This window comes from Ictidomys tridecemlineatus, chromosome 8 (genome assembly GCF_052094955.1).
Source record: "Ictidomys tridecemlineatus isolate mIctTri1 chromosome 8, mIctTri1.hap1, whole genome shotgun sequence".
Classification (NCBI taxonomy): Eukaryota; Metazoa; Chordata; class Mammalia; order Rodentia; family Sciuridae; genus Ictidomys; species Ictidomys tridecemlineatus.
Genome location: NC_135484.1, coordinates 56,763,895 through 56,785,510, shown reverse-complemented (window position 1 = coordinate 56,785,510; position 21,616 = coordinate 56,763,895). Strand labels below are relative to the sequence as shown.

Below are 21,616 nucleotides of genomic sequence, written 5' to 3'. Positions count from 1 at the left end.
TAAGATTTGGGGGATGGCACTCTTTTTTCTTTTAAGAAGGTTCTGCACTGGGAAGAATAGCCAGGTTCTTGTGCTGTATGGAGCCTCTCCCACAAGGCCCACACCAGAGGACCAAATCATGTCAGAAATAGGTTTTTGAGTCTGGGAGGCAGCAGATAGAGAAATAGATAGCAAGTACATCTGTTTTCACAAGAGCCTGTTGTTCTCTGTACTAACTGCTATAAAAATGACATGAAACTAGCCACACATTAGTTTTGGTTCTCGTGACTAAATCAAGGAATGGCATGATGGTGCTGTGTCATTAGAAATGAAACCAGTTCTTAAACAAGAGAATAGGGCCAACATTTTAATAACCCGAACAATTTCATAGAAAAATCAAAGCTGAAACTTTTAACACCCCAGTCCTGAACACCTGCTGCTTAAGGTTGGTTCAGAACCAGTGAAACTTCTTTCTTGCAATGAAGACACGAGACAGGCCCTAACTTGCCTAACACTCGTTGTGGCCAGGGAAGTCTTCCTTCCACTTGGTGTCCTGCTAAGTAGAAATGTGGGCTCCATCTTGACTAACAGGACTGACTCCATTTGGCCCTTTAAGAAAATACAACAAAAAGTACTTCATATTTGATTTCTATTTTTTTAAATATATAAACTTACATACTCATACACACACACACACACACACACATATATTTTAATGAATGAATTTGACCTTCTCTAAGGTATTATCATTTGCATGTTTTTCAGTTTAAGAAAATTGGGACTTGAAGAGGTGACATAGCTAAGAAATAGGTAGATCCAGGGTTCTTATTTATATCTGCATTGCCTCTAATTTGGTCTTTACCATAATAATAATGATGCTGATGTAGGAAACATTCAGAGGTTGCCTCCCCAGCATCCATTTCCCCCTTCTCCTGTCATAGCACCCAGGATTTTCTTTGAGGGAACCACCTCTTCCCTACTTCCTGCCCTTTCTCTAATAAGTGGATATATATATAGCACCTTGGGGTGGTTAAGCCAATCGGAGTACCCATCATCCAGGTAATTGGCTCAAAGATGGGCATATGACTCAATTCACGCCAATGAGATTTGAGGAAACATTTGCTTCTGGGAAACATTGCTTCTGTAAAAAAGCTGCTTTTATCCTCTCTTGTAACATCAGAGGCAACAATCCCTCTTTTTGCAAATGGTATACTGGAGAACATAAAGTCCAAAATTCCCTAGGCCTTTTTTTTTTTGTGCCACCAAAATGCCAGCCTAAGAATCAAGCCAGGACACAGAAGAGGTAGTACTTCATGAACAAAACAGACATGGTGCTGGTATCATGAAGAGCGTTTAAATTCTAGATCAATCTCTGGAGTTATCAGGATATGAGTCAAACCAAGCCCTTGATTTGCTTAAGCCAGTTCAAGTTTGATTTTCTATCACACAGGAGTGCTTAACCAATGAAAACAGCTGGTGCCACTCTCAGTAACATCTGATTGCTGTTTGGCTTCTCAGTTAATAACATAAAGCTCATTTGACCAAAATGACCAATCCTTCAAAAAATCCATTAGCATTTCTGGAGCACACTCATAACCTGGTCCCGCCTGACTTTCCAGAAAGGACTCACCGTCTTCTTTCCTAAAGTCTGGCTTCTTCAGTGCTTTTCCAAGTCCCACCACAGTGACCAAAGATACTGCCCTTTGTTGAGGAAACCCAATGGGGAGTGGGCAACTAGCTACAGATGCTGGACATTAGCAATGACAAGAAAAGTAGTTTCAAGAAAGGATTTTGTCACAGTATGTTGAAAATAGTGTAAAACTGGGCAGAAATGGTTCTTTGGAACACAGCCATGTAGCTGACCAGCTCTCTGTTGAATCCCAAGGAATTTGGGGACTGCTCTGAGGAACTTTTATTTGCCAGTAGTTGACTCTCACAAAAGTTCAGACATTTGGCATCAAAAGTTTATAAAATAAAAAAGTTTTGAAAATCTGCGAAGAGAACTGGTTTTTGTGATTCTACTCAATCTCAGTTTCTCTTGAAAAATTCTGTTATTTCCACTTTTGGCCAGTATGACTAAGCACAGAGGTAGAAATACAGTCTAAACAGTTAAAAGAACCTCATAATAACCCTCTCTAGTGCAACAGTGAGAAAGAAAGCATGAATGAGCATGGCGGGTTCAGATGTGTAAAGGTGGTCTCCTTTCCCTGTTCAATTTCTCCACCCAATTAGTCAGCAAGACTTGCTATTTTCAAATGTGCCAGCTCATTTCTCTCCATGTTTACTACAATCATGCGATTTCTTCATTCAACAAAATATATATTGAAGGTCTGCTGTGTTCCAGTGGTTGGGAGCACAAGAATGACAATGGAATGTGAGCCACACATTCTAGTGATCTAGTTTCTCTTCTTTGGACCTCTGTAAGTCTTCTTGCTGACTGCCCCATGATTTTTCTCTCTTCTTCCATTCTCACATAGAAGCCTAAAAGATCTTCCCCAAACACCAACATTTCCTTGTTTAAAACCTTCCAATGACTTCCTATCATTTCTCCATTTAAATACCAAGAGGCCTCCTGGGCCCTGCTGAGCCTCTTCTCATCCTGTGTTCATTCCTCACAACACACTGGCTTCCTTTCAGATCCTCCAGCATGTCATCATGTTCGTATTTTTTCCTTCTTCTTTTTTTCCAGCTGTCAATCTGTTCTTATTTTTTGCTTCAAATAGTGGCTTCTGGAGTTTTTATTTTTTATCACAATTCCTATTAAAAATTGCATTCTTTATCATGATCCAGTAAATACAAAAACACATACCCTATACATAAACAAAAGTTTTGTAAAGATAATACTTGTGATATTTTCTATTCCTTTCTTTAAAAAAAAAGCTCGTCCATGGGCTAGGGTTGTGGCTCAGTGGGAAATCGCTTGCCTAGCATGTGTGAGGCCCTGGGTTCAATCCTCAGCACCACATAAAGATAAATAAATAAAGGTATTGTGTAAAAAAAAATTAAATTAAAAAAAATAAAATAAAAAAGCTCGTCTTGATCTACTAACTCACTGTTTGGAAACACTACTCTTTCTGCTCTTTAAATAGCTGGCTCTTTCTCATCTTCCAGTTTTCTACCTAAATGTCAGCTGCTCAGGGGCTTTCTCCAACCACCTGACTAATTTAAACCAGGCTCCTAACTTGTGTTATTTATAATCTCAGCCAGTTGTCCCTTCCTTTAGAGAATCTATCAAAGTTATAATTATGTACTTCTTTGTGGAGACTTGCTCATTGTCTATCTCACAAACCACATGGTTAGCTTTTGAAAGCAGGGACTTTGTCTGCTTTGTTCCCCATTGTATATCTACCACCTGATTCAATGATTAGCATTAGAGTAGAATATAAATAAATACTCATTGACTAAGTGAGTGGGTGGGTAGGTATGTGTTGCTGAGGCCTGGATTTGGAAATAATCCTTCCCAATAAAAAGAATCAGGATTCCTTGGAGAAATGTCTGCTTTTATGGTTGATGCAAAGAAAAAAAAAAAAGAAGGAAAAAAAAGCCATGTTGTGCCAGAAAGTAAAAAACTGTTAAAAATAAAACCCGAAAGGATGGAAGTATGTCAAAGGGCCACAGGAGCCAACCTGAAAGCTCCCAATGGCCAAAGCTAGAACAATTTGAGCATCAAAATCAATAACCTACAATTAGGTTATAACCCAAACCATTACATAGCCATGAAAGTGTATGCAATATAAATGTTCTTCTAAATAAGTAATTGGGGAAGAAGAGATAAATCTTTCTTACAGAATAATTTCAAATTATTTACAAAGACACTACCCTTGAGAAGGTAGAATTTAATTCCCTGCATCCCTATAATAAAATGTAGCCTTTAGTTAATAAAAAAATGTGTCAATTGTGTCAATATGGGTTTATTAATTCTGACAAGTATACCACAGTAAATTTAAGGTGCTGGCAATAGGAACAACTGGGTGAGAAGTATGGGGGAACTTTCTGCACTATCTTTGCCCCTTTTCTGCGAATATAAAACTGTTCTGAAATAAAAGGTTACTTTAAAAAACCCTTTTTTAGTTGTAGATGGACACAATATCTTTTTTTTTTATTTACTCATTTTTTATGTGGTGCTGAGGATCGAACCCAGGGCCTGACACATGCAAGGCAAGCACTCTACCACTGGAGCCACAACCCCAGCCCAGGCATAGCCTTTTTGCCAAGAACAAGGCTTCATTCAGTTGGTTTTATGGAGTACCCACCAAGCACTTCAAATCTTGTTGGGCACAACAAACATTTAAAAACACTTGGAAGATGAATATAGACAAGGAAGGGCACCCAGGTTTACAGGTTGATGTGAAAGGGTAAGGTGTGGGAGGCCAGGTGAGAGGAGGGAAAGATCTGAGAGAAAATGTTAATGAGAACGTCAAGGGCTGGTTGGTTTTGGTAAGGTGGTATTGGATATTTCCCACTGAATGTGAGCTCCATGAAAACAGAGACCTTTTAATTTCTCTTTCGTACCTAGAACTGAGCCAGAAATACAGCAAATGTTTAAACGTATGTGTCATAGACCGAATACAGACAAGGGATGCCGACCACCAGAACCATTGAACATCAGAACCATTTTTGTTATGTTAGGCCTCCCAGGTATCTACTCAATTTGCATATTTTAAAGGCTGATTATGTCTGCATCATTAGAGACCTTCTGGAAAACATGCAGATGTTAGGATGGTTTTGAATGGCACTAATGTTCACCCATACATATGGAAGTGTTAGGACATAAACTTAGTTCTTTGAAACATCTCTTGTCAATAGATTTGGTGACAACCAGGAGTAAATGGTATCTTCTCCCAAGCTCTTTTCTAGGGTCTCATGAAACCCAGAAGGGGCTGACAGCACTGTAGAGCTGAATGAAGTTGGCAAAGACTTCAAAGCTTTCCATATGGCCTCTGAAAGTGTAAGGAGACAGTTTAGAGGGAGGCTGAATTGCCCCATAGGCATCTATAGACATTCCTACTTAATTGGTCCTAAATGTTAAACATATTCACTTTTATGTTAATGAAAAAAATTCAAACTTTGGGGAAAAAAAACTATGGAAAACCATACTCAATTATACAGTTATCAATAAGAACATATATAATTTCAGATATATATAGTGGAAAAAGGCACATAGAACATCAAGTATAGTATCACAACCCTATCTATGTGTGTGGTGTGTGTGCATGTGCCCAGGAATACACATATGTCCCAAATGCCAGCAGTTCCCTAAGTATACAGAAGAACCTGGTTAACAGAGGGGAGTGCTATGGAGGAAGCACAAAAGTGGGGCCAGGAGAGAGAGATCCATGGTTTACTTGCGAAAACTTTGAATCTTGTACAGGTACTACATGTTTGAAATGAAAAAATTACAAAGAATGAATGTAGAGGAAGACAATTTTTGAATTTTGGCTGCAGGTTAAAATAAATTCTCTCTAAAAATTTATGCTTGGATTCTTTGTGAGCCTTTTGCTTTCTGTGGGACCTAGCACATGGGGAGGCAATGGGGATTCAGCCTGTGAAGTTCTTGATTTAATGTCATCTTCAAATGAGATTTCACATGAAGTGCTGATGGGATTGAACGAGGAAGATATTTGTTGCAGTTTATACATTCTAAATTAGAAGTTAATTGAAAAAAATCCTACAATTATTTTGTAAATAGCATACCTGAATTACACGTGTTTTTCTGTAAAAAGCATTTATTAAATGTAAACACTTTGAAAGCATTTCTAAACCATTAATAATGAATCATACTAACACCCACAAAATGTTCAAAAAGAATATTTCTCAAGTCCCTTTGAATCAACCAACAATACATCCTCAAATAACTGATTAGTAATTCACTACCAATAAGTATTTCATCAAGATCACATTCTATTTTTAAGCAGTTTTCTATTTTTTCACATTCCAAGGCAATCTAGTTTTAAATTCCAAAGATAATCCCTTGCTTGGTATTGAGAGACTAATACTTCAGGTAACCTAAGAGTTTTGAGTTATTAATACAAGAATGTATTTCAATCACAATTCAGCTAACTGAAAGGAGGTTTAGTTTTTCTTATGTGGAATTTACTGTAAAGTTAAGTCAAATATAAAGCTTTTATATTCAACTGTTGTTTAAAAAAAAAAAAGTTTCATGGAAATCAGAAGAACTAAGACCAAGGGCTAGGGTCGTAGCTCAGTGGTAGAGTGCCATGCCCAGCATGTATGAAGCACATGGTTCGATTATCAGCACCACATATAAATAAAGACCCATTGACAACTTAAAAAAAAAAAAAGGAGTAGAACCTCAGGCTCCATCCCACCAATCAATCAAAATGTGCATTCAAACATGCCCATTAAATAGAAGAAGCTCTAGGCTTAGAAAGTAGTTCAAATTCAGGTTTTACTCCTTAGCAGACGGTGTATAATCAGGCAACAGAAGGGCAATGTGACTTGTTTTGTTTTAGAACAACAAGAATGACTGCCACAACCCACATGCTCCTAACTTGTGAAAACATTCTTCTTCTTAATCCATTCATCCTTCTCCCCAAGGATAATCACTCTCATTTCCCATTAGTTCTTTCCTTTTCACCAAGGATAGGTCTCCCTGACAAGTAAAATATGCACACATTTCTCTGCACTACATTAAGGACTCAGTTACAATCTTATCTCTCTCTCTTTCATCACTAAATTTCTCAAGAGTTCTCAGCAACCTGAAAGCTCAGACCCAAAACAACTCTCTTAAATATCCAAAGCACTTATTGGCCAAACTCAAAGTCCTGGTCCCTGTTACCTCCCTGTGTAGTTTGTGAATTTTCTTCTTTGGCTCTATTGTCTCTAGGCTTGGCCCTTCTTCCTGTTTTTTTGTCACCCACGCAAGGGCAGTCCTCTCAGACTAGCCTAAGGTCCCTTTATTTTCTATTCTACACCTTTTCTATCTGTTGCTCCTCCCCAACTCCCACTACAAAGTCACCTGCATGCAAGAAACTTCTTAGTATCTTCAGCACTATCTTCTCTAGAACTTGATGGTCTCATATTGCTTTAATTCATCTAATAAACATTAATCAAGCATCTATAATATGCCCTTCCATTGTGTTAGGGGTTGCTGAACAAAGAAAATCCAGTCCCTGCCCTCACAGAGCTTATAGCTCACTAAGAAACACAGGTATGGAACAATTAATACAAGTTGGAGTGAGTTAGAGGAAAGTATAACTAAATCTAGTTTAGGCACATTTCCAGATAAAACAGAGGACTTCCAGTTAAAAAGTTAATTTCAGATAAATGGCAAATTCTTTTTGGTATGAATATGACCCAGATACTGCACGGGATATGTTACACTAAAAAAAATATTTCAGCTTTAACGGAGTGTCTTGTATTTATATCAGCATATCTAGCGACCCTACCAGGAAAAGGTTGGCCAGTTGGAGAGGGAATTGAGGAATTGAGAGAAAGGGTGGGTAAGAATTAATCAGAAATGGTGGGGAGGACACACATTTAAGGGAGAAGAAAGAGTAAAGACCAGAATTTTTATTGAGAGCTTCATACTTTTGAGGATAGGGAAAAGGAAGAAAATTAGAAAAAGTCTAGTAGGGAGAGGTTAAAACATGCAAACCCTTTATTGTGACAAGGATTTGGAACTTCATCCTAAAGGCATTAGGAAGTCATGTCAAGATCTCAAGCAGCAATGCATGGTGGCACATGCCTATAATCCCAGTGGCTCAGGAGGCTGGGGCAGGAGGATCATGAGTTTAAAACCATCCTCAGCACAAGCGAGGCACTAAGCAACTCAGTAAGACCCTGCTCCTAAATAATATACAAAATTGGGCTGGGGCTGGGGATCTAGCTCAGTGGTCAAGTACCACTGAGTTCAATCCCCAGAATAAAATAATGATGATAATAATAATAATAATAATAATAATAATAATAATAATAATAATAATAGACTTCAAGCAAAGGAGAAAGTGAACATAACCTGAAAATTTCAATGATTTTTTTCTGGCTGCCAGAGGGAAAAGAGCATAGAAGGGAAAGACGTGGATGTAGGGACTCCAGTCACGAGGCTGTGGTAATAGGCAAGCAATGTTAGCGACGCAAACAAGGTACTCTTCAGGGAGGATGGAGAGAAGCATCTGGTGTGAATGTGATTGATTCAATGTCACACCAAACTCACATCTCAGGCAGGCACCACACCTATTTCCAGCCTTGATCTCTCTTATGGGCTGCGGTCTAATTCATGGGCTGACAGTGCTCACTGAAGGACTCTATACAAGGATCTTTTTGTAGTGACTCTTCAAGGTGGGATGCCAATTAGAACCACTTGTGTGGTGGTAAACAAATCTTGATACCTGGTCCCTGCTCAAACAAACTGAAATGATTGGCAGGAAAGGGTGGAGAATTAGTTTTGCAAGCAGCCCCATAGATGATAAGCATAGGTGGGCATCACTGAGAACCAGGGTGTCTTAACATCTCAAATTTGAATTCTTAATTCTGCTTCAAAACTATGCACATCACAACTGTTTTCTCCAACTATCTTTTATTTATTTTTCATTGTAATCGGACATAATACCTTTATTTTATTTATTTTTATGTAGTGCTGAGAATCAAACCCAGCGTTGCACCTGTGCTAGGCAAGCGCTCTACCACTGAGCCACAACCCCAGCCCCTACATTCTAATTTGGGAAATGAATTTCCCAGTTTCGTAGATTTTGCATCACCTTAGACTTCTTCCTCTCAATTCTTTCATATTGTTATTTCCTATTTTCTCTTCCATGTCCCTTTCTACTTTTAACACTATTTTCTTTTGGTTGGAAATTCATCACACTTTTTTCCAACAGATCCAGGTCAGAGGTGTTCAGCTGTCTGAGGACTAAGAACTCATAGGTTTGAATGGCTGTGATAGCAGGCAAAGGGGTCTGGCAGACCAACTTTTGACGAGGCTGTCCTGCTCCTGAGAAGCTTCTCTTTGCCATTTTCCTGGATGTTTGAGTAAAGTTCTAGTTTAAAAAAAAAAAAAGCATTCTGCTGCTATGCTACCACTGGATTATCAATTACAGGGTCTTTCTCTCAATTGTCTCCTAGACTAAGCTTGTTCCAAACCTCCCCATACACTGCCACCACTTGGCACCCTGAATGATTGCTCTGATATAACTACTATGAATGTTCAGCAGCTCTTCCTGTATATTGAATAAGAGTTCATCTCCTGCTAGTCAAGGTTCTCTATAATCTTGTTAGAATCAATCTTTTCTATCAAATTCCCCCTTCTCCTATGAGTGACTTAAGTGCCAGCCCGGCTAGACAACCTGCCCTCTGAACTTTTGTTCATGCGGTTCTGTCAATTTATTTTCTTTCCCTTTAAGATCAGTCCAAAGCCACTTCTTTAAGCAAGCTTTTCCTAACCCGCTCACTTGTGAAAACAGATTCATTCAATGAATATTCAATAAGCCTCTGTGCTGTCCTAGACACTGTTAGAGATATGGGGACAAAGAGAAGAGCATTCCTCCCCATGTGGAATGAACTAAGTCTGTTTTGAGACCAAAAGTAAGTCAAGCCACCTGCAGGAAGTGAGGGGAGTACTCTGGACCCATTCTGCCTGGGTGTGACCTGCTCTGTCACTTTCTTCATCATGCTGGGAAAGTTACCGAATTGTTCCACGCCTGTTTCTCCATGGGGATAATATTAGTATCTGTCTCATATAGTTTTGAAATAACACTTGAAAAACACTTAAAACAGTGTCTAGGACGCTATAAGCATTCAATGATGGTTAGTTACATAGCCATTAACAAATATATAAATCCAGAGATGAATTCTACTATCATGTGCAACTAATTAAAAAAAAATACACTATATGTTGAAGACTGAAGGGGAGCATGAATGGGGCAGGGAGACCAAGAGGAGGCTACTGTAATAGTTCAGGTGAGATGATGGCTGATTGCTTAGCCAGAGCAGCAGGAAATGTGGTAAACAGATGGAATCAGGTAGACTCATCAGGAATTATTGATGGATATAGAATGGGTGAGAAAGGAACTAAAACTTGACTCTTGGGTAACATTTATTAAACAGAAAAGAATGGAAGAGATACAAGTTTGAGGGTAAAAAGACAAGAGTCCTGCTTTGATCCCTCAAATTGAATTATTACATATATGACACAGTTGTCAAGTAGGAGGCTGATTTATTCACATTTGGAGCCCAGAAGAGGTTAATATTGGAGAGAACACACGCAAGGTGTTAAAAACTGTGTGATGAGCTTAAATACTAAGTGCAGTTAAAGAAAAAGTAACAAAGCCTAAGCCCTGGATATTTCAACATTTAGGAATTAAGAATCAACAGGGGTGGAGCGGTGGGGTGTGGAGTAGTAGCTCAGTGGTAGAGCACTTGCCTGGCATGTGTGAGGTCCTGGGTTTAATCCTCAGCACCACACATAAATAAATGAAATATCCATTGACTATATATATATATATATATATATATATATATATATATATACAAGAATCAACGGGGGTAAGAGGAAAACTAGGATGCTATGGCATCCAGTGAAGAAAGTATTTGAAAAATGAAGCACAATGTGACCAACTTCAAATGATACTGAAGTCAAGCAAGGTATTATCTAAGTTAGCTCAAAGTAAATCATCTCTCAGCTCTATTTTCTCAGTTCTTTTTTTGTACCTTTCTGGTTGAAGTTCCCAAATTTTATGCTGTATATATCCCAACCCATTTCTCTCCTCTTATAGAGGTATCTTAAGGTCAGAGATCATCTTTTTCTTTCTAAAACATCCAACCCTATTTGCTTAATAAATGTTGAATAAGCATATCACACAGAAAACTATAAAATCAAGAATATGCCTAAAACATGACTAGCAATTAGCATTGGTTTTACTAAGATTTTTTAAATGTTCTTCACTAAGAATAACATGGGCTTTGTTCCATCTAGAATGGTGATTACCAGCATCCTTACAGTCAGAGACCTCAAGATAGGTTGATATTTCATATTATATAACAAATTCTAAAATAATGACAAAAGTAAGTCTAGCAGGCATTGAGAATGAACTACCAACATTTTAAGGGGGATGTGGTTAAGTAGGTATACCCAGAAAAAGGCTGGTAGTCATGGGATGAAAAATTTCCCTAGCCCTGCACAAAATCACAGAGATCATATAATTTATGTCAGTAAATTATTATATCTGTAAAACAAACCTAAAACCCAATAGTTGAATAAAATGAACATCAAAACCAACTTATATATAGCTTCCACCAACATGTTTGAAAAATATGCACTAGACAACTCAAAAAGACAGTCATCATATTCCAAATCACTACAGTATCTAGCTAGAAATCAGAAATCTTGGCTGCATGTGCCAGTGCCACAGGGCCACTCACGTGTGAAGTCAGACCCCTTCTACTTGACTTTAGCTGTGCTCCAACTGGGGCTTTTGGTGATATTCACAAAATGTCTTGTTTCAGCCCCAGGGCTCTGTTGGCTAGTTTTATGGTGACTCCCTGAGAATAAATATTCACATTTGATTTATACTCTTATACCTAACCTTTGAGGCAGGAGATGCAGCTCAGTGATGAGGTCCTGAGTTTGATCCCCACCATCACACACACAAATACAGAAGTCTCATCCAAGAATTGGGAAGGTTTTTTCCTCCAGCCACTGATTACTTGGCAGATATTGCTAGATGAATTTCAAGAGTGACAAAACTAACAAAATGGGACACATCTGGATGCAGAAACAGACAAGACTACAAACTGGAGATGAGTCAGAAGCTTGGGAGCTTCTTTCAAATAACTAGAAAGAGAAGAATAAGATTTATCCTCTTTCCCAATTACAGTTCAATAGGATGTTTTGAGATTAGGGGAGAAAAAGACTGTATAGTCAAGAAAGATTGGGAAATGATGGATCAAACAACTCTCATTTTCAGAGTCTTAGAAGCAAAATCAAGACCTAACTACTCATTTATGAAAAGGTCAGAATTAATAAATACCTCCAGATGCTTGGTGAGAATAGCTCAAACTTGAGGGGCTGCTTAAATTAGAGTGATGTTGAAACAGAAGATATGTGCTGCGGTCTACACTACAACTAAAATGAATGTGGACTGACGCAAGGATCTGGTCCACAGTGGTTCCTACTGAAAGTAGCCAGTTTGAGTAAGCATGTCTTCATCAGTGATGCCAACCTGAACTAACTGAACTTTGTATATTGATTTCTAAATGACATGGCTTTTACTATTTTTAATAGCTGGTAATTTTAACATAAGACCAATTTTAAAATGCCATTAATTGTTCATTTTTCTTCTTATACACATTTCTTAAGCACCAACTATCTGCTAAATTCTCCACCAAGAACCAAGGAAAACAAAGGAAAAGGCCTGGTTGTATCCTTATGATTTAGAGGTAGGGAAGCTACAGAAGTGAAACTACTCACTTTCAGAGCAATCAAAAGTTATGTCAAAGCACAGTGACATCCCTAAATACCGATTTGTCTTTAATTCACTACCATTCTCACACATTCTAAATTAACAAAAATGGTTCAGTATTTAAAAACATACTACTTAATGAGCTACCTAAAGGACCTACAAATTGATTCTTTCATTCTACAGCGACTGTATTATGCCTACTAGATTTCATAGTGGTGCTATATTTGCTAATGTTTGGAGAATTAAGTTTACAGTATTTGAGAGGATCTGAAGGATCCTTTTGTTCTGAGGCTACACAGTTAATGAATTTTTATACCAATGTACAAATTTTTATACAAACCGACTCAGTAGATTAGGAAGCTGAAAATAATGTGAATACTATCAAATATCATAGCTTCGCAACACAATACAGAATACGGGTTGTTTATCCTCAGATTATAAAACCCACAGGGAACTGCAGCTCGGTCTCTATGCCCAGCTTAAGGGAGCACTCCTCCAATATCGCCAGCTTGAGAAAGACCAAAAGACAAAAATGTGAAGTGCAATTCCTATGCATGCGTATCACTTCAGCACCATCATAAAGTTCAATGAACCTCTAAGTACACAGTGTCATTTAACTTCAACTCATCTGAAAAGAGGCATGCTTATCCCTTTTTCTCTCTACCACCTCTGTAATTTTTAATACTTTCAGATCAGGAGAATATATTTAGAAAACTCGAGAGGATGACAACTAAAGAGACAAACAGGTATGGGAACTGATGCCATCCCAGTGATTATCTATGAATGGGTCCAAATTTTCCTAAATATGGTCACATTTGATTTTCCCCATCATATCCCAAGATTTTACAATTGTATTTGAATTATGTGGCTCATGTAACAGGAAACCCAATTCACATCTAAATAGCAACAGTGTAGTAAATAAAAGGTGGGGCTGTCATTTTCTGGCATGACCCATACAAACCAAATTTCTGAAAATTGAAAGGAAGAAAGAGTTACCTGAAAATAGTCTATTAAAAGAAATACCCAGAAAGATAACCATTAAAAATTATTGTCACTCAATGTCAAATCTTTTATATATATAGTTATCTTAGAAAATGATCAATTTATTTTCCATTCAAAGTGATTAACATAAGACTAGCCATTTCGTGGATGATCTCCCACATACTCTGACTGGAATGTGGCTTATATAAATATCATTAGGTCAATTTTGTTGAATTATGAACAAGTCACTGCAAGTATTTAGATACACAACGAAGTCATAGTGCTAATCAATTCAACTTTGTCCAAGGTCAGAACTGAGGCCATCTAAATGAATATTAACATAATGAAGGATAAGCAATGGTTTATTAGTCTGAATCTCTTCCTTTTTAGTTGATAATGCCAATAGTTTTTAGTTTCTTCAATGATCAATGTTTTATATAAATTTCATTTCTAACTTCTAGAAATAAACACATACACAACATTTACTAAATTTTTTAATAAAACATCAAACATAAATAGTCAAATATTTAAGAGGAAAAAGTAGACATTTAAGCCAGCACTAGTTTTCACTTTATTCTTCTTCTGGGGGCATTGGAGGGTAGACTTATCTGGGATTATAGAATAATGTTATGATGCTGGTGTTATAATGAACAACTACACAAAAATGGGAAATGGCTTGATGAAATTTACTTTCATATCTGGAAGTAAAGGCCAGTAGCTTACTGGAGTCCACTGCAAATATCTCACACTGGCCTCATCTGTGGAAAACTACTATGGTTTACCATTCTTACCACATTTTACCATCACTTAGCACTCCCTGGCATTCTGATCCTTTTGCTCAGTGAAGCTCACTTCAGTCTGTCAAAACAGCAAGGGGGAAAATCCCCAAATGAATAGACGAACAAACACTTTTAATGTGAACAATCATATTCAGACCAACCTCTTTTACAAAAATACAAGTTAGTGGATTTTTTTTTCCTTACATAACTCAAACATTGGTATTTTTTTTCCTGCCCTTCCTAATATGGCACTTCTCATTTTATTTACATCTGTCATTTCTTTGTCTATTTTTCTGCAATTGATACCTCTTGTTATTCTTTTTGATTGTGCCTTATAATTTCTATTCCAGAATATTTGATCTTTGGCCAGTCAACTTTATCTCATTCTGTGAATAAATTTACTAAAAAGCAGTAAAAATCACAAAAGGAAAAAGAAAACAATAAGCACTAGCAGGATCCCATTTGAACAATCATATAATTTTTTTTATAAGAAAAGCATTCATTTTTATTGGGTAATCTAAAACCATTCTTGTATGATAATACGTGTCTTTCAGCGTACTCAAATGCATTGACATTCAATATGGACAGCAAGCTACTCACAAGAAATCAATGGTAATACACAAATATGTTTAGTTGGTAGAATCCCAGCAGCCTATAACAAAGTGCAGCAAACTTTCCTTATAGTGGATGCGAACTCCAGTAACATCTGGATATTTTTGGTAAAGTTAAGGAAAAGCTACTGCAGTCAAGAGATAGGTAATCTTCAGACTTCAAAGATTGGCTGCCAGGGGACCACAGTCAAATATTAGTCCTGAAGCCCAAGAAAAACAAGATGATGAAACGGAATAGATTTTTCCAAATATGCAAAATTATTTCATACAGATGCTTAGCGTACTATGATTTGACAGGTTTACACTGATAAACCAAACAGCAAAGATAAACATTTAACATTGTTTATAGCTTCAGTGATAGAGAACACAGGTTTTAAAATAGGCAGCAATAGTTCTATGATAGCTCCTGAGACAAGTTATCCTATGCCCTGTATCCACCCCATGCCAATGAAAAAATGGAAACAGAATAAAAAGTGATTTACTGTATGGGAATCAGAAAGTACATGAAAAGTGACAAAACTGTATGTTATTAAACGACAAAACATATTTTGAGGCTTTATTTAAAAATCTCTCACTGTTCATTATCAAAGTACAAGATTGTTTGCATACCAAGAGACAGACTGTAAACATAGGAAATTTTCATTAAGGAAAGATGGGTTTACTGTAATTTGATCTTTTACAAAAAATTACTGCAAGTTATTGATAACAGAATTTCTCTTTTACTTTCTTAAGTCTAATTCTCTTGAAAATTCAACCAATGTTTCCATTCTGTTGAGCTAAAGTTCAATCATGGTCACCTTAGGAAATACCCCTGTTTATTTGTTAATCAGAAATACAAACTGAGTGGCACATATTTCCATTGTCTCCTCAGGCCAAAGGTTTCAGCTTCATTATATTTTACAAGAAAACAGAAGACCTGCAATGGCCCTGTTAAGTCTTTCACGTTGAAGCTGAGGTTTAATGACGGCAGTGGAGGAAAGCAGTGGTGATGCAAAGCAAGACCAGCCCAATTGCCTTATCTGACATGGAATCTCTTTCCTGCTTGGCTTGCAGCAGCAAAGCGTTTCTGGTCAGGTTGCCTCCACCAAACCTGATTGAATCAAAGAGTGACATGCTCTGATAAATCCTGTTTCAGGGCAATTCCTTCCAGACCAGGAGTCGGTGCTTCACTCTGTTTGTTTGGGGATGATGCTAATATGAAGAAAATTATCCGGATAACTCAGATGTTCACTTAGCCACTGCAGAGGTGTTTCCAACATTGGCTCAATTCCATGAATCATCACTTGATTCCTTCTTTCCCCATCTATTCCAAGAAAGAAATCCAACAATAATCAATAGGAGTCAAAACCAATGAAGAAAAAATAATCTGTTGCTTTTTCCAAATCTTTAGTGAATTAAATAGATTTTAAACCTGTTTTGTCCCCTTAACAGGAAATGCAGACATGGAGAAAGTTCACATGTTGCAATATGTATCACCCAAAACAGAAACCTGAGGGTTACAATGAATTCTGATAAAAATTCTGTTGCTATATGTGAAAGTATTCATTCTTTCTTAATTACTGTGCTTACCTAAGACTGACGTTAGTGAAACTATAGTGGAGAAAACAGAAAATACTCACTGACCAAATTATTGTAGTTACACATTAAAAATTACATATGGGGATTAAAAATGACAAGTACATGCAGTCTGTCCATGTATATTTTAAAAATGTAAAACAAATGTGACTAGAAATCATCAAGAAATGAGATCAGCATTTCAGATATTGAATAAAACAGACAGGAGCTTTGGATGATTTTCAGTAAAGTGTCCAAGTATAAGTCAAGAAGTGTTAGAGACAATATTAGAACAACAGTTAAAGTTTTAATCAGAAGGAACTAAGAGTCTGACTGGGGGATTCCTGTCTTAAAGAGTCATGAAACCTGATTGATTTTTGTTAATACCCATTCACTAATTAAAGGATACAGGAATGGGGGTTGGAGCTCAGTGGTAGAGCACTTGCCTTGCACACATGAGGCCCTGGATTTGATCCTCAGCACGACATAAAATAAATAGATTAGTAAAACAAAGGTATTTTTTTTAAAGGACATAGGAATCGATTTTCTTATAAATTCAAATTTTATTTCTACTTAAATATAAGATTATATTTTTGTTTTCATAATAATCAGAAACAGAAACACTCTATTATAAAAGGAAAACAAAGAAAGAAAACTCCAAACTCCTCCAAGGAAAAGAAGAAAAAATCCCAACAAACAAAAAGAAAAAAAAACTAAGAAGCTTTCTTTTACTCTTTTAACATAACTCTTGTTGAGTCTGCTTTTGGTCCCTTCAAAACACAATGTCACATAGTGGGGTAGGGAGAGGGAGCATGGGAGGAATAGATGAACTCTAGATAGGGCAGAAGGGTGGGAAGGGAGGGGAGGGGGGATGGGGTTAGAAATGATGGTGGAATGTGATGGACATCATTATCCAAAGTACATGTATGGAGACACAAATTGATGTGAATATACTTTGTATGCAACAAGAGATAAAAAAAATTGTGCTCTATATGTGTAATAAGAATTGTAATACATTCCGCTGTCATATATAAATAAAAATATTAATTTAAAAAAAGACACAAAATCTCTCAGCTTCCTGGAGATAGAAGGCAAAATTAAAAAAGGGGAATTCATGGAACTCAATGAGGGAGGAATACTCCACTTTTCCCTTCTGCTTTACACAAAATGACTTTCCAATCCTAGTACTATTATGTTGGGCAAAAGAAGCAAGAGGATGTGTGCTAATAATGGCTTGGTTGGTACCTGAAACAAGGTCTTTTTAAAGAAATATTTAGACTTCCTATTAGAGGTAGCACAGTCCTAGGAAGTGACAGTCTAATAGAGGACACAAAAACATAAGAGTTGACAAAATAAGAATACAAAAATAAAAACCTAACAAATACGCCACCAATTCTAAATACAACCAAATAAACAATATAAACAAACCCCCAAGGCACTGTGTTATAGTTTAACTCAATTTTAGGAAAACATATCACCTTGTATGCCACTAGTCTTAAAAATGCTTTAATCATTTCGATTTTTCTAGCAGACTTTGTTAGATACTTTTTTACAGTTATGATCACAGCATTAATATGATTGGTTTTGATAATAATGGCATGGGTCATCTATAAATAAAAATTAAGCTTGATACAGGATACTACAGAATGTATATTATTAGTACTTTGGGAAGACCTTTTTAAAATTAGCATTTAAACAGACAAGCCCTCAATTATTTAGAATGATTCATTCTTTGCAAGTTCTAGATTGCCAAGATTTTACTGTATTAAATCTTTCTTAGAACATTTGAAAACTTTTTTGGTATAGTTCTCTTTATATTCTTAATATATGCTTCTTTGAACTATTTCAATATTCTCAGAATCTTCCTCCTACTTAGCACTGAGTCAAAAAATGAAAGAGTAGTGGTGTAAAAGTTCTTAAAGTGTAAAGTTTTTTTTTTCTTAAGCCAGTCACCTTTAGAACTTCTCAAACAGAAGATACAAGCAGCAATTCAATATCCAAAACACTGTGCCCAAAGGAACATTTAAAAGAAAGCAAATAAAATATTCCATAAAATCCACTGATGCAGTGTGGTAGAAAGGCAAAAGACTAACTTTATTGTCATATCCCTAAACAGAACAGTTTAGGATGTGAAATACATTTTGTCACTATCTACATATGTCCAAATATTTCTCCTGTATTTATCTTTTCTGTTTTCTGACTTCCCTCAACATAATTGTAAGCAGTGGGATTCTTAGAATGGGATAGCAGTTCCCTTGAATCTACTAAGTTTCTCTTACTCACCACTGCAGCCTCAACTGGCTAGTACAGTGCCTGTCCATAATAATTACTCAATAAACATTTTCTAACAGATGTACTAGATATATGGGTATTTATTATACTATTCTTTCAACCCTTCTATTTGCTTAAAATGTTTCAAAAAAAAAAAATCCTGGCTAGAGAAAAATGTTTTCACACCTTGGACAATTTTGTTGCTGGTAGAAATATACAGTTCAGTTCAAATTGTTTTGAAAACAGTTGAGATTTTTTTTTTTTTTTTTTTTTTGGTGGAGGTACTGAGGATTAAAACCAAAGGTGCTCTACCAACAAACTACATCCACAATTTCTTTGCATTTTGAGACAGGGTCTCACTAAGTTGCCCAAGAACTCGTGATCCTCCTGCCTCAGCCTCCCAAGTAAATGGGATTATAGGCATGGACCACCATGCCCAGCCAAGAATGGTTTCCGATAGCTACCTTTACTTACTATGTAGAAGAGCTTAACTTGTAAAGACTGCTTTGGTTATTAAAACAACAAAAAGTAAATGACATTTCCAGGTAAACCAAGCAGTATATATACTACCACCTTAATTCATACCACCATAATATTAAAAAAGCACGACCAGACAATTTGGCAATATCTGAACTAACAAAAACGAACAATAAACAATGTATATTTAATTTTTTTCTAAACAATATAAAGGAAACACTTGCTACTGCTAAAGTAAACTATGTTTTTGGTAAATATGTCTTTGTTTCAAAATGGGGATCTACAACTTAGTACCTGGAATGAGAAACATGTCACTACAAAGTAAATGACTCAGGAGAACAAATGTTACTGTATTTCTCTCCTAGTTAGGGCTTTTTTTTTTTTTTTTAATTGTTTTGTTTTGATTTTTTCGTGGTACAGGGCACACTGGGCAAGGATCACTACCAAGCTACAACTCCAGTCTCTACTTGGGCTATTTTACATAATATATATTTTGCAGTACTGGGGAATAAATCTAGGGGCTCCCAAACACTGAGCTTTATCCCCTCCATTTTTATTTTTGAGATAGGATCTTGCTAAACTATTGAGGCTGGCCTTGAACTTGCAATCCTCCTGCTCTAGTCTCTAAAGTTGCTGGGATTTCAGGTGAGCATCACTCTGGGTTTTTTTATTTTTAAAGTTAATTTAACACATTTTAAATTAGACAAACATTTCAGATAGTAATCTAGTAAACTAGTTCTATTTATTTAATACATGTCATTTGTTAGGAGTAACTTTGATATAATTTCAAATTTATAGTGAATATTTTCTAATAGATTTTACTTAACACAATCACACTACAGTTATCTATATTAAGAGATAATATAATACTATTAAGTAGTCCATATTCAAATTTTAACCAAACATCTCAGTAATATATATTTTTCCCTCAAATTCAGTCTAGTATTGTCTTACTGCATTGTGTTGCTTTAACAAAGTATATAAGACTGGGGTAATTAGTGAGAAACAGAAAGTTCTTTCCTTTTTTTTTTTTTGGTACCAGAGATTGAACTCAGGGGCACTCGACCACTGACCCACATCCCTAGCCCTATTTTGTATTTTATTTAGAGACAGGGTCTCACTGAGTTGCTTAGTGCCTTGCCATTGCTGAGGGTGGCTTTGAACTCGCAGTCCTCCTGCCTCAGCCTCCCAAGCAGCTAGGATTACAGGCGTGCGCCACTGTGCCTGGCAGAAATTTATTTCTTATAGTTTTGATGGCTGGGAAACTGAAGTTCCAGGTGCTGGCACTGGTGTGGGCTTCTGTGCTATGTCTTCCTATGGTAGAAGGTAGAAGAGCAAGAGAGAGAACCCATTCCTGCAAGCCCTTTATAGCAGGGTCAATCTGTTCCTTTTAAAGGACTGACCTCTCCAGCACATTTGTATTTGGGATTAAGTTTCCAATGTATGAATTTTGGGTGATACACAAACACAGAAGAACTCTCACATTGCATTCAATTTTTATTTCTCTACTTTCCTTTAATCTGCAATCGTTTTTTTTTCTTTTAGACATTCTTTGTATTCTATGACAATTTTAAATAGGATATTTCATTATTTTGTAGAGTGTCCACATAGCCCTTTAAAAAAAAGCACCTATTTTAAAGTGAACAATTTTAGAATTATTTCATTTGAATAAAAGTAAATTCAGACATATTTTGGTTATATGAGTAGAATGATAGGAATCACACATAGAAACAAGAATAATTAAATAAAAATCAGGAATTAATTTACAATAAGTATATCACATGATATATACAGGTCATTAATGAAAATTACTAACTTAAAATATCAGCAAAATCTTACCTATACATAAAATTGTTGCCTACATATAGGTAATACAACGAATACAGTAATATACAATATAAATGAGGAAGAAAAGAGGTCTAATCACAGACTGATAGTTTCAAATCCTAATCTCTAAGGCTGTATGGGATACGCAAGCAAAGAACCTGGTAGAGTCTATTACAGGGCCTGAGCATGGTAGATATTCAGTAACTGATTCTCTTTACCACACCTTCCAGGGTGTCAAAAATATTATTTATCAAGGAAATGAGGACAGAAGACAAGTTTTAAGAAGGTCACGATTTGCTACCAAAAGGCAAGGAGTCTACAATTCTCTTCTTAAATTTACAGTTACAGGAGTAAGTTAATTCTTTTAAAACCATATATATATATATATATATATATATATATATATATATATATATGTGTGTGTGTGTGTGTGTATATACAAATTATAGATTCAATTTCACTGTTGACAAAAAGACAACAAAACCAGTCAATGATTATAATAAATAATACTTGAAAAAAATCTGAAAGCAATGTAAACCCTCTGGATTAATTTCATAGTGCTCAATGTTTAAATTCAGTACTATAGTTATACTATTTCTTAAAGTTATACTATTTAAAAGACTTTAAGAAAGATTCTTTTAAAAAATACAAAAAACATTCATATAGGAGAAAAAACTTTTAAAATATTTATGACACACATTTTATGTACATTATTATT

General features: G+C 36.2%; 1 protein-coding gene across 5 annotated transcripts in view; it reads right to left on the bottom strand.

Annotated features, from left to right (window-relative positions):
* Window positions 1-13,860: 13,860 nt before the first annotated feature.
* Atg5 (autophagy related 5) overlaps window positions 13,861-21,616 on the bottom strand; it is a 125,674-nt gene continuing 117,918 nt past the window's right edge. For all 5 annotated transcript variants that reach the window (XM_078019549.1, XM_005330133.5, XM_013360722.4 and 2 more), the window contains one exon: window positions 13,861-16,072. In XM_078019549.1, coding sequence (XP_077875675.1) covers window positions 16,049-16,072 — 24 coding nt within the window. In that variant the 3' untranslated portion in view covers window positions 13,861-16,048. The remainder of the gene's footprint in view (window positions 16,073-21,616) is intronic.